The sequence below is a fragment of the Quercus lobata genome, chromosome 4, assembly GCF_001633185.2.
Source record: "Quercus lobata isolate SW786 chromosome 4, ValleyOak3.0 Primary Assembly, whole genome shotgun sequence".
In the NCBI taxonomy this organism is placed as follows: domain Eukaryota; kingdom Viridiplantae; phylum Streptophyta; class Magnoliopsida; order Fagales; family Fagaceae; genus Quercus; species Quercus lobata.
Genome location: NC_044907.1, coordinates 25,410,806 through 25,423,964, shown reverse-complemented (window position 1 = coordinate 25,423,964; position 13,159 = coordinate 25,410,806). Strand labels below are relative to the sequence as shown.

The following is a 13,159-nucleotide window of genomic DNA, read 5'->3' as shown; positions in this document are numbered from 1 at the left end:
TGAAAACTGTGTAGGCATTAAAGACTATTGAAAAAAAAAAAAAAAACTCTTCTACAACCACACTCTGACACAACTTTTTCTATAACTTGATAACATGTGTTACTGTGATTGGTGAACTGTCATTTTCATATAGGCCCACAATTTTTTCTTTGCCATTCATGATCACACAGGATTGTGGCAAAAAAAATTATGTCCATAGAATTTCTATAAAAATAAAATAAAAACTAATGGTAGTATCATTCGTGGCCTCGGTTTTTACATATAGTATTGATGTGAATCTGCCTCCTGTCAATATCATTTAGAATCTTCTTGTTAACCCATCCAAAAATAATGAGCAGAACATTGAAAAACAATGCCACTTTTAGGCGGGTTAACAGAAAATGTGACACAGCTTTTTGATTGGAATAGGCACATTGACATCTTTACAATATTCATGATGTTAATTACAAGTTCTAAAATTTGAGAGAACAATTTAGAAGCACTCCAAATTTAAAGGATATAAAATTGCATCATTTTGATTGTAACAGGCAAATAATTCTTGCATAAAACAGTATTAGCATGTGCTTTAAGTCCTGCCAGCTACACTCAACCTACCCCAACTGCATAAATCATTTTCCGACGTACAATTTTTGTTCTCGCTTCAAAAGAAAGAGATTTTTTCCCCCTTAAAAAATTAATAAAGGGGAAAAAGAAAAGCTCAATCATACTTGAGAAAACACTGGGAGTGGGGCCAAGCTGTCATCACGAATCTATTGAACTAAAAGTGAATGTGCTGAGTTTAGCCTGATTTGGACCAACCTTGAATATGTAGACTATCTAACCATCATTCAACGAGTGCTTAAAGTAAAGTTTACCTAAAAAAAAAAAAACAAGCGCTTAAAGTATAATTTAGTCTACTTAATTGTCTACCTAATGCGTTGTATGCTAGTGCTTATCCTTTAGTACCTCAATAATTCAAAACTATAGTAATCAATCAATATCTATATATATATATATATATATATATATATAAAAGAAGAAACCTCATAAGTGTAAGCATGAAATCCTGCCATGTGGCACTCTATTTGAATTATTGCATTTGACTTTCCAAATCACCTTCACTTAAAAAATAAATTCCAACGTCCTTTAGAAATTTAAAAGACACACGTTACTTATTGCTTCGGCAGAATCCAGTTCACCTCTTTCTCTTTCTCTTTCTTAACTCTTTAGTTCCCCTTTAAATTTAATGCAAACTAATGTTTTTTTTTTTTAATATATATAGCCCTTACAGCTTGCTGGACATTGAGGAAAATAAATCAATGTAATAGTTTTTTGGATAATAAACCAAATCCCATTAGACACCTCTGCCCTTTCTTGCTCCGTTGATGCCAATTTGCTTCAACCGTTATATCTTCTTCTCAGAGCTATGCTTTGGATTCCAAATTGAATCATAAGGTAATTTTTTCACTAAAGGTGGGTATATAATCTCTAAAAAACAACCCTTTCTTTGTCAGTCTCTTTAATTCTTGTTTTATTATTTTGATCTCTTTAATTTTTACTTTATAATTTTGGTTTGGGTGCAACTGCCTTTTAGTTACATGCAACAATTAATGCAGAAGCAGCAAACTATTTTTCATGAGCTCGTATTGAAGTCTAAATCTTCTACCTCACTTTTCTTACACCACAAATAAACCAAAAATAAAAACATGCTACATGTACATCTATTTAAATAAAATTCTAGATTTATGCCATTTTCTTATTTCAATTATTTTCTTATTTAAATTTATAATGAGATTTTGATTAAAAAAATCATCAAATTCCCACCGCCATCACCACCAAAGCTTGCCGGAGTGACTGTCCAAATTGAATTCAGATTCTCAACGATTGCATAGCAAAAAAGGTTTAGATCTTTCCAATCTTGCAATTCAAAGATTGAAGTTTTCTGAGATTTTTCAAAAGCTAATTTTGATGTGTGACTTGAGCCAACCACATTTTTTTTTTTTTTTAATGGGTATGAGAGGACGAAGTGACCAGACCATGTCCAAAGGGGTTGATGGTGTCGGCAGACTCTTGATTGTGGCTCCCGTGAATGACTGGTAGCGGGAATGCGTAGAGGTTTTTTTTTTTTTTTTTTTAATCTTAGAAAATTGGAATAAGAAATGGCATAAATTTAGTGTTGAGTTGCAAATAATATTATCACAAATATTAACAATTTAAAATAGCAATTCAAAATAACAATCACACATAAGAACACATATATTTACGTGGAAATCTCTTTCTTTTTTATTTTTGAAGGAAGGAAAATACTACAGGACAAACTCTGAATAATTTTGCTATTATCAAATCAATTACAATAATCCTTGTGTATGCCTCGTGACTAAAAAAAAAATTCTTTTATTTTTTTTTTGCTTTCACACATGCAAATTATTTTTCTCCACAATTTTTCTTTTCTTTTCTTTTTCACTATGAGGTACCTACCTACCTTTTTCTTTTCACTGTACGGCACCTCCTTTTTCTTCTTGTTTGTGTTCTACTTTTTCTTCTTGCAACACCACGTACAGTACTTCGCAAGGAATTAGGCCTCCTTGCTATTCAAGCCTATCACAAACTCATTAAAGAGTAGTGATTAGATGCTGCTGGACTCCTAGAAACATACAAAGTACAAACTGACCATGATCTCTTATTTCAACTTGATATAGGAGTCTTCATCACTTGGGTTTTTATACTTCTTGGGCTGGACTATGGTGCATGTGCACCCAACATTTAACATTTTAATTAAATTGATGGACATATGATATATTTTTATTCATGGAGTATTGAGTGTAACAGGAAAAATGTGACAGAAGATTTGAACTCCTCATATTGTAAATTGCAGTTATACACAATAAATATGATATGTGCTAGAGGTAACATTGTAAATTGCTTCAAATAAACACTATTTTGGTTTTGCTTTCTTTTCTATAACTAATTATAACGTTGTAAATTGCTTCAAATTGAATGACTTGGTTTTGCCACTTCTTTTTATCATAAATCAAACATTAACTTTCTAAACATTGTATTTGTATATTTGCTTTCCTATAAATTGTTTTCAAATTTAAGTAATTAATTAAGTGACTATACTCAATAATTAGTTTATTGTGATATCTGTATTGAAGATGGATTGTGGGTTAAGAACAAGTTTTTGGACCAGGTTTTAGGATAGTTATATCTAATTATATTCATTTAAAATATGTGAAATTTTATTTATGTAGATCAGAATTGCTGATACTCAAAGCATCCTAAATTAACATAATAAGGCTAATATAATATAAGGAGGCTCAACTCCATGTTTCAATGACTTCTATGAGAGAGAGTGTCAATGCCCATTTAATAAGGATGAAGTCCTTGCATCTTTCGATCGAATGTCCAAAACCACCACAAAATTGGGTCATTACTTCTCATAGTTGGAGAAAAACTCCGTTTTGCACAGCCAAAGAGATTGATAATGGGCTAAGTGCTTTGCCTAGACATGACTCACTAGATGACCTTGATATTGCTATATATAGTTAAAATATTATTGATGATGCTTGATGAGATTAATGCCTAAGTTAGAAATTTCATATGAAAAGATGGTAGAGAACAAAATATACCTATTTGCTCTAAAGTTTTAGCTATAATTGTAGGTGATTTTAGCAATGAAATTATCCACCGTTTGTGTTATAATATATATACAACATTTTCCAAAACCATTTTACATTAAAGCTTATAGCATTATCCACGCATCGTGCGGGTAACCTGCTAGTATTATCTAGTAGTAGGTAGAGTGGATAGGTAAAATTATAATCAGTTTGAAGCTTAGAGCTAGAGCTTTCACAAGTTTATCCTAGGATAAAACATGTTTAGCCAAGAAAGAAAAAAACGAAGGTTGAACTGTTGATCAAGATTGGATGCATTCAGTTGACATATATTCAATGACATGGGAAAGTAGTTGGAGAAGAATGTCAGGTGAAGAACATGTTTCAAGCTATTTGTACCACAGATATGTCTATGACCAGGCTAGCTTCTTGCATGACTAAACACCCAGAGTACTTACTAAATTAGGAAGTTTTTGTGTTACCAAAAGTGTATAAATGAGAGAAGAAGTTTACTGCAACTCTTTGTACTTGACATCCAAGAAAGCTCCAGTTCCTATGGGAATATGTACTATTGCTAGGTACAAAGTACAAACTTTCTATGTGGCAGAGTCCAGTAAGTCCCTTCTTTTTTATGTTTAAGACTGCTTGATTTGCAAAATCAATGTTCTTTATGTGAAGAAATAATTTAAATAGACTCATTCCTCTGAAAAGCGTCAAGAGAGAGAGATATTCTACTTGTGCTTTTGTTGTTCACAATTTGCATAAGCTTCCCATGCAATTTAATGTTGTGACTAACTGATATTCATCCAAACTCTTAATGTATGTGTAGGTATGCTTTTGCAAGAGGAGGCCAAACACTTAACAATCAAAAGCTCCCGGGTCCCCTATACACAAACTCTTGAGCTTAATCACTAGCAAAACTGGAAACTGAGATATAAACTTATGTCACCTCCAATTGGGTATTGTCGGCTAAACGAACTACTGAAATCTGATGAAAAAAAGTATGTCAATATGTTGAGCACTTATTGCTGCATTAATTATGTGATCAAAATTTTCATAAGAGGAGCTTTTTTTTTTCTTGGGTTTGACTCTTTTATATATGTATATATTGTTTACTTGTTTCTTTTGCGTAAGGGTACTTATTCAGTGTCTTTTTCTTGTTTTTGCCACCTCAGTACTTGTTAATGCTCTGATTTCCAAGAATTTCAGTTGAAGGTACTAGTATGGAACTTGAACATGTTTTTCTTAATTATACTGTATCTGGGAGTACTTACCGGACATGTTTCTTGTCTAGGAGAAACTTCATTTGAGTTCAGTGAAGAAATTTACAATGGGATTCCTGGATCTATTTATTGTGGCATTAATGCCAATGCTGAAAATACTCTTAATTACTGCTGTTGGTTTATTTCTCGCAACAGAGCGTATAAATCTCTTGGGGGCAAATGCAAGGCCATATTTGAATAATGTAAGTTGAAATTTTTTACTGTTCAATATTGGTTTTCTTACTGACATGTTATTGATGAATGATGCTTCTTGTTAAGTTCCAAAATCAAATTCCTTTTGCTTCGGTCAAGCGTGTTTCACTTTGTTGCAATCCACTCTCCAAAAGTTCCTGCACATATAAGGATGATAACAGTTTGAAGGGAATATAAGCACAAAATTCCAAGATATGTGAGATGCAAGATAGAAGAAAAATATGCGCCAAAGAAAAATAATCACATAAGACAATATTTACGTGGTTCGACAATTTGCTTGCAACTACGGAGTTGTAGTACATTTTTTCTCTCTCAAAATCAACACACAAAACCCTAACCTCCAAAACAATTGTTTTTCTATCCCACACACAGGATTCACAATGGGCTACAAAACGGACCAAAAAGTTTTTTTCCGAGGGCGTTTCCCCAGACCCCCAAGGAGGTGAGCACTACGGCTTGGGCCTATCGGCCAAAGCCTCTGCTCTATGGACTAAGCATCAAAAAATCTCCCATTAAAAACCATAACAATATTATTTCAGGTCGAGTCATAATCCAGATCAAACACAACTAAGCTCCTCAAACCTCAACACAGTTAACAAGTAAATTAAGAAAGAATGCCAAACATCAACCACTGTCATCCATTCATGATAGAACTTTTAGTGCACCGCTGCATCATCCAATGTTATTGAAACTTCATGAAAAGATTTAACTTTTCTGTTCTTTTTCAAATTTTAATGCTAGAAAAATGCTGGCCAGCTTACTAATATTTTTGAAGTCTGGGACTTTTTCTTTGTCAAGATCTTTTCTCCCTTTTACTGACCAAAGGAGTTTGCTTTTCCCATCATTTTTTAGTTACTTTCATTAAGGAAAAAATATTACAATTAAAAGTTTATGTATACTTATTTTTACATCTAATTGTTGTATATTTTTAAATTTAAAATCATAATCAATTCTTTAATGGCTTGTATAATGTTTTTTTTTTTTTTTTTGATGAACTGTATAATGTTCTTTTATTTCTTCCTCTCTCTTTTGAAGTTATGCACTTTGGCTACACTCCCAAGACCTGCAAAGGACTAACAACACTACTGGTATTTGTGTACAGTTGGTGTTTTATGTGTTCAATCCATCAAACCTTTTCAGCAAACTGGCTGATACAATTAGTTTAGAAAGTTTGGTAACCTTGTGAGTTCAGCTCTGTCAAACTTCTGAAATTCCTTACCACCCCCCACTCCCTTTTTATTCACTGGTAATTTTTGGTTAATGTGTAGGTGGTTCATGCCAGTGAATGTGCTTCTGACATTCATCATTGGCTCTGCCCTTGCATGGATACTGATAAAAATCACAAAAGCTCCTCAACATCTGCAAAGTCTTATCATTGGTTCTTGTGCTGCAGGTAGACAAAAATCTAAATAAACTTTTTATAGGTGTACATTTTCTAGTCATACAAAATAGCCTGATTTAGTGCATATATTGTTTAGTGACTAATAATACATGATACAATAGGTATTTGGTAAAATATGATAAATGAACTCATCATTAGCATGAGTTAAACTGGGAAGATACAAATTTCATTTAATTTTCAATTCGATCTTTGAAGTAAAATATTAAAAACAATTTGCCTTTGTGGTAGTTTTATTGATTTCATCCTTTTCAAAAAAATTCACTAACTAATTGATGTGATGTAATAGAATTGCTTTTATTTTGAAACTTGAAAATGGTATAATATGCAAATATCTATGTCCTAATTTTTAGTAAATACAAAAAGTGCTTAATACTTTATTTGTCATGTTAGATTTGATTACTTAATACCACAAGTATTTTTGCAGACATTTTACAATATTTTTCAATTTATATAGGATAAATATGAAACAAGATACATACGGATACAATTCATTGTTTGACAATTTTATCAAGTATTATCGTCACCCCTCTACAGTCGACACCTCTAATAATTATAGAGTACAGTGAACATGTTTCCTCACATAAAATTACAAACTAAAGATGCATTACTGGATATGGTTGTACCAAATTAACTGCAAGTAAGAGTGAATGTGAATCATTGCATCACAATGATCAACCCTCATTGAAGTACAAGACTCTAAGAATTAGTTATGCAACTAAGTTTCACAATTGCAACTTTTCACCGTCTCATGCACCATTTTATTTATGATCGAAAGGTAATTGTCCACAATATATTTAGAGGAAAATTGCTATGTGCAGGAAATTTAGGAAACTTACTTCTGATTATACTCCCAGCAGTCTGTAATGAGGATAATAGTCCATTTGGAGATTCTTCTGCTTGCTCTACAGATGGAGAGGCTTATGCTGCACTTTCAATGGCGGTAATGGTCTATTGTTCTTGTTTTAAAGTCACCAAAATAAATGGATGTCACAGTAAGACCAGTTGACCAGTTGATCTGAATGATAACATGTTTCTCAGTGCCTCTAACAGTATGTCCCATTTTTCAGTTAATCTGTATAACTGAATTGTATGATATTTCAGTCACAAATTATATCAATAACACCAAGCTCTTCATGAACTAATCTACCTTTTTATGTCTTACAGCTCCTAAAATATGTCAAATTAATTTCAATCATTTTGTTGTTTCTTGTTTTGATTGTCCAGCTAGGTGTAGTATTTTTATGGACTTATGTGTATGCTATCATGCGGTTATCTGCAAACAAGGCAACTAAAGAAATTGACACAAATGACTCTACAATCCGGGATAAAACTTCTGAGGAAACCCCATATTCAGAGATTTGCACAGAAGCTCTTCTTCCTTCAAGGGGCTGCCACACCTCTGAGGAATATACAGATCAAGTTGAAGTCCCTTTTTCTGGATGTGAAGGAAAAGCAAAGGTTTCTTCTGATATTCTTCTGTTGTGGCTTCCCATTTATAATGTTCAAAAGCTTGCTTTTTTTAAAATTTGATTTCCACTCATGATCAATTCAATCAATGAGAAATAAAGAAGAAATAATCCTAACCTAGAACATTAGACTCTCAGTTAGAAGATAAATGCTTGTACGAAGATCAGAGGACATTAAGAAGCAAGCTAGCGCATATGCAGGTCATGTAGGACATAGCTTCAATGTAGGAGATTGAGGGCATAAAAAAGTTGTACTTTTATTAAATTTTGTAAAGTTGAATGGAATATCTTACTATCCTATCCTAAAATGATTCCTTGTGAAATAAGATGCATTTTAAGTATAGATCACTAATTTCAATACATGGGTTACCACATGTTTTCTTGACTAATATCACATTATAATTTGTATATCTCATACAATCTAACTTTATATTATATTAATTAGATATATTGTTTTATACTGAAGATTTTCAGTGCTAGTAAAGGTAGCTTTTCTTTCCCTTTTTTCTCCCCTTTCTCTTCTTGAATAAAATAACCTTTTAAAGATTCATTTGATAGGTATCATTTCTGGAGAAGGCTAAGCTGCACCTTAAGAAGCTCTTTGGGTACATTGACCTCAAAAAATTGTTTGCACCATCTACCATTTCAGCGGTATTCTCATAGTTCTTGTTCTATTCGGCATAAGCTTTATCTTTATTCTGTTAGAAATCAATATGGTCTGTGTTTACTTCTCTAATTCCAGTAAAATTTGCAGTTCCTAATTTTTTTTTTTAAAAGTAGATAATCTGAGGAATTCACTCCATCTTGACCTTGAGTTAGAGAAATCATATTGGAAGCATATTCATTCCAAAAATAAACATTTTAGGTTTCTTGAAACTTGAATGTAATTATACACTTTAAATGGGGAATGACATAATGCACTGCCTGACTCATTTCAAATGCTCAAAATAATTATTCAGAATATATCTATTTTTAAAATTTTTTAAAGTTGTGTATATGCTGCCACACAGGGATCTCTTAATAATATGCTTATTTTACTTCTATAGATTATTGCGTTTACAGTTGGAATAGTCTCTCCAATTCGAAAGGTAGTAATTGGTGATGATGCTCCTCTTCGTGCAATCTGCAATTCTGTGAGTTTGATAGGGTATGAATCCTGCCACGGGCTCAATAAGCTCACGCTGCTTGAGTCTTAGTTTGATTTTGGTGTTCAAGTTTCAGCTCACAATTCTAAACTCTAAAATTCCTATATTTGCAACTTGAAGTTGTGCTAATATGCACATATCAAAGTTAAATTTATAATTACATTTAAGGAATGAACATGTGCGAATCACTCCCATGAGAAGACCAATGCATCAGACAGAAAAATCAATTACATATATGTTAGCAACAAACTCTCTCAGCAAATATTCCAGTTATATTAAGAAGTACAATTGGCAGCAATAGTCCATCCTTACTAGTAAATACTCCATAATAATATATTAGCAGCAATAGTATAAGTACAAATAGCTGTTATAGTCAAATATGCACAGCCTGGAAGGGCCTTTTGAAATAACCAGTATTTCTCCTCTGAGCAATTAAATCTTCCCTAATGAACCATTAACTCTAACAACTTAGAAGCAATGGAACAACATGAAAAAATCGCTTTTCAATATGAACATTCTGATTTGCAGCTTGATTGTTCTATATCTGCCAATCTGCATTAAATCCTTTTAGTTTCCTTTCTCTTCTACAGGGAGGCAGCAATACCATGTATGACATTGTTAATTGGAGCGAACCTTCTTAGAGGTGGCTTTTAACATTGGTTGTAATCTTTATTATGCATTCCTTGGGTTGGCTCAAGCCCCTCATTAATTGTCCATGAAAGGTTTCTTATATTTATTTTAATATATTTGTTGTTACAGGTCTAAAGAGATCTGAAGTAGGTACATCAATCGTCCTAGGGATTATTGCAATTCGGTACATTATATCGCCTTTACTGGGTATTTTTATTGTTAAGGCTGCAAACCATTTTGGCATGGTGGGATCAGATTCATTATATCAGTTTACACTTATGCTTCAGTATGCACTTCCACCCGCTATGACTGTAGGTATGTGTGATCACAGAATTTTCATTGGTGATTATTATATGCAGTTATTCAAGCCTAAAACCACCAGTTTTGATCCCATTAAGTATTGAAGACGTGATTAATGCTTCTAAAGATGCTACCTAAGGTGGTATCCATATTTGCGCTTGTTTAAGTTCACATTGCTTAACAGATTGGTTTGTTTGTTGGCAATTGTTGTGAAAGCCTTACGTTTGAAAGCCATATATACCTTGTGCTTGTTAGAAATATTTAGGCAAGATCAGACTGAGTAGGCTTATTGATTGAACATTCTAAAAATTGACTAGATTAATCCTTAATGTACTAATGTTTGCCAATATTTTCTATAAATGACATATGTTGCCTACCTACTTCCTCTCCTAGACCCTGCAGAAGTGGATCTTTGTCCACTAATATGAAAGATTTCGTTTTTGCCACTGTCTTAGGTGATAAGACATGTCTTAGTGAATAGCTTGAGTTCAGCCTCAGAAAATGCTCGTTTCAGCTTGTTCATTAATTAAACAAACGAAGATCAGGAGTTTGAAGTTCAATTACTTAATGAACCAAGCTTGAACAAAACCAAGTTTAGCCCAAAGTTTTTCTAAACGCTGAAGATAATACATTCTTTCCATTGCTAATATGTATCAACTACAAAGAAAATTTTGCCAAAACTTGCATTTCTGTTTCATGTTTTGCAAACATTATTCCTATTGAAGTGCAAGAGAATTAATTAGTATATTTTCAGAATATAATTTGATGCATAGTATGCGTTAACAAATCTAGACTCTAGAGATATAGGTTTTTCAGCAAGGGATGATTTAATCAAGTTTGAGCCTGTTCATAAAATTAACTAACCAAGTTTGAACAGAAAATTTGAGATCAGTTTTAAACTCCACTTCAGCTCAAGCCTGATAACAAAGTAAATGAACCTAGTTTAGACAATTAATTACTTAGTTTGAACAAAGTAAACAAACTATTTGATGAAATACATTCGGTTGTCCATTCCTTGGTTGTGATTTTCTCAACAAAGCACTTAAGCACTATATATGCTAAAATTTGAATTAGTAACATTGTGTCATGAACTTGGCAGGTACTATTTCTCAGTTGCTTAAGACTGGAGAGAGTGAATGCTCTGTCATTATGCTATGGACTTATGTTGTGGCATCATTCTCTTTAACAATCTGGTCAACTTTCTTCATGTGGCTTGTTACTTAATCTGGATTTCCATAATTCATGTAAGGACTTACCATCATCATAACACCGCGTGAAACAAACCAGAAACCAAATATTCTTCTAAGAAGATTATTTGCATAAAGATCAAATTACTATGAGCAGCTTACTGTTTTTTGTAACAATTCCCTAGAATTGAGAGGAACTATATAAAACATCAAAATTGAAATATATTGATGAGCTTAATCTGTATTAGATCTACACAAAGGGACATAAAAGATGAAAGATGCCCAATTCTGTTCCAATTCTGAAATTATGAGTTCTCATTGGCTTCTTTGCTATTTTTTACAATTGTGAAGTGGTAATAGCATTTTCCAGTTGGCCTCATGATTTTAAATAAATAAAATTTTACTTGTTGAGATATAAAAAATGAATTAGAATATTTATCCTGCAATCTTTTATGTCCTATTGTATATCTTGTGTTTGCCCTATTGCATATCTGAGGTGTTAAATATATATATATATATATATAATCTGCTGGTATATTTTATTTGCTGTGATAAACTGTTAATTTATATATTTATGCATTGTTAATCACCTAGGGTCTTAAACAATATTTTTTAATGATAGTACAGATTCTTCAACATGCATTCTTCCTATTTTTTCTCTATGAATATGACTATCCTTTTTCTTTTCCATCTCATAGGCATTTCATCAAGCACTTAAAAACATAGTAACCATAAACTAACTACTTATCAGGGATGAATTCTCCTAAATTACTTGGCAACTGGTTCTAGTGGATAGAGTCAATTGCCCATAGGTTTTACTGGCTCAAGGGAGTCCAAACGACTCATATTTAGAAAGGTTCCATACGTTATGAAAAAAAATAGAGTTATGAAGTTTGGGATTGTCTTCAATTTCGAAATAAAACAAAAACAAAAACAAAAACAACTTCATAAGGCTCTTTCAGAGTTCACGTAGCATCCCAATTGGCAAGGATCTCTAGTGACATAGTCTCCTCCTCAAGTATAACTCCCCCTAAGAATGGTTTTAACCTTTGTCCATTTATTTTCAAAATCCTACCATCTCTAGGGTCCTTAACTACTACAGCTCCATGGTTAAACACTTCCCTTACAATGAAAGGGCCATCCCACCTAGGTTTTAACTTACCTGGGCCTAAATATGCATATTTAAGACCACCGGGCAGCGGCTTAAGCTCCAGCTGTGGTGCCTCTTCACTTGAATGCATGAGCTTTTTTTCATTTTCTAGTAGCTCCTCAAAGCAAGGCTTCTATCCTTTATTAATTTCCATCATTTGTTGTTCTTCCAAAACCTGTGAGGAATCCAATAAAGAAAAATTTTCAGATACATGAATATCACATTCTAAATCATGAGAACCAACAGAATTATTAAGAAGAGTTTCAAGAAGATCAAAAAAACAATTCTTATTAAACTCTTCTTGAACCACCACCCCAATAAGGTTCACTTAAGCACAATCATCATCCTCATGTGGTTGTTTAGCCACATAAAATATGTTTAGCTCCAAAGTCATGGAACCAAAAGTGAGTTGCATTCTCCCATTCCTGCAATTAATTAAAGCATTAACTGTGGCAAAAAAAGGTCTACCCAAAATAATAGGGGTATGAACAATAGGATGTAAAACAGGTTAGTAATCTAGAACAATAAAATCAACAGGATAATAAAATTGTTCAATTTTCACCAACACATCCTCAACAATCCCTCTCGGTTCCCTTACAGAGCAATCAGCCAACTGTAAAGTTATTGAAGTAGGTTTCAACTCACCAAGTCCAAGTTTTTGATATACACTGAAAGGGATCAAATTAACACTTGCCCCAAGATCTAGCAATGCATGCTCCATGATGTAATCTCCAATAGTACAAGAGATCGTAGGACAACCTAGATCCTTATACTTTGGTGGGATCTTATGTTGAATAACTGCACTTACCTG

At 32.9% G+C, this 13,159-nt stretch overlaps 1 protein-coding gene across 9 annotated transcripts; it reads left to right on the top strand.

The window, feature by feature from the left end:
- The first annotated feature begins 1,229 nt into the window (after window positions 1-1,229).
- Window positions 1,230-11,534, top strand: LOC115988073 (protein PIN-LIKES 3-like). Of its 9 annotated transcripts, none has more exons than XM_031111710.1 (14): window positions 1,230-1,434; window positions 4,423-4,594; window positions 4,769-4,808; window positions 4,888-5,058; window positions 6,171-6,250; window positions 6,337-6,461; window positions 7,289-7,410; window positions 7,695-7,928; window positions 8,495-8,587; window positions 8,983-9,083; window positions 9,672-9,724; window positions 9,841-9,895; window positions 10,071-10,150; window positions 11,111-11,198. In XM_031111710.1, exons 4-13 carry the CDS (start codon window positions 4,924-4,926, stop codon window positions 10,147-10,149), a joined length of 1,077 nt encoding a protein of 358 aa, XP_030967570.1. In that variant the 5' UTR covers window positions 1,230-1,434; window positions 4,423-4,594; window positions 4,769-4,808; window positions 4,888-4,923; the 3' UTR covers window position 10,150; window positions 11,111-11,198. The 9 variants fall into 9 exon arrangements, with proteins under 9 accessions (XP_030967570.1, XP_030967573.1, XP_030967569.1 ...); XM_031111713.1 differs by having other exon boundaries at window positions 1,231-1,434; window positions 9,841-9,857; XM_031111709.1 differs by lacking the exon at window positions 10,071-10,150 and having other exon boundaries at window positions 1,236-1,434; window positions 9,841-9,861; window positions 11,111-11,534.
- Window positions 11,535-13,159: the final 1,625 nt, after the last annotated feature.

Bases quoted from the DNA above. Each gene is read 5' to 3' on its own strand.
- LOC115988073 (XM_031111708.1), top strand. From the start codon at position 4,924: ATGGGATTCCTGGATCTATTTATTGTGGCATTAATGCCAATGCTGAAA. The intron at 6,462-7,288 runs GTAGACAAAAAT...TGCTATGTGCAG, and splicing joins CATTGGTTCTTGTGCTGCAG to GAAATTTAGGAAACTTACTT. The intron at 9,084-9,671 runs GTATGAATCCTG...TCTCTTCTACAG, and splicing joins AATTCTGTGAGTTTGATAGG to GGAGGCAGCAATACCATGTA.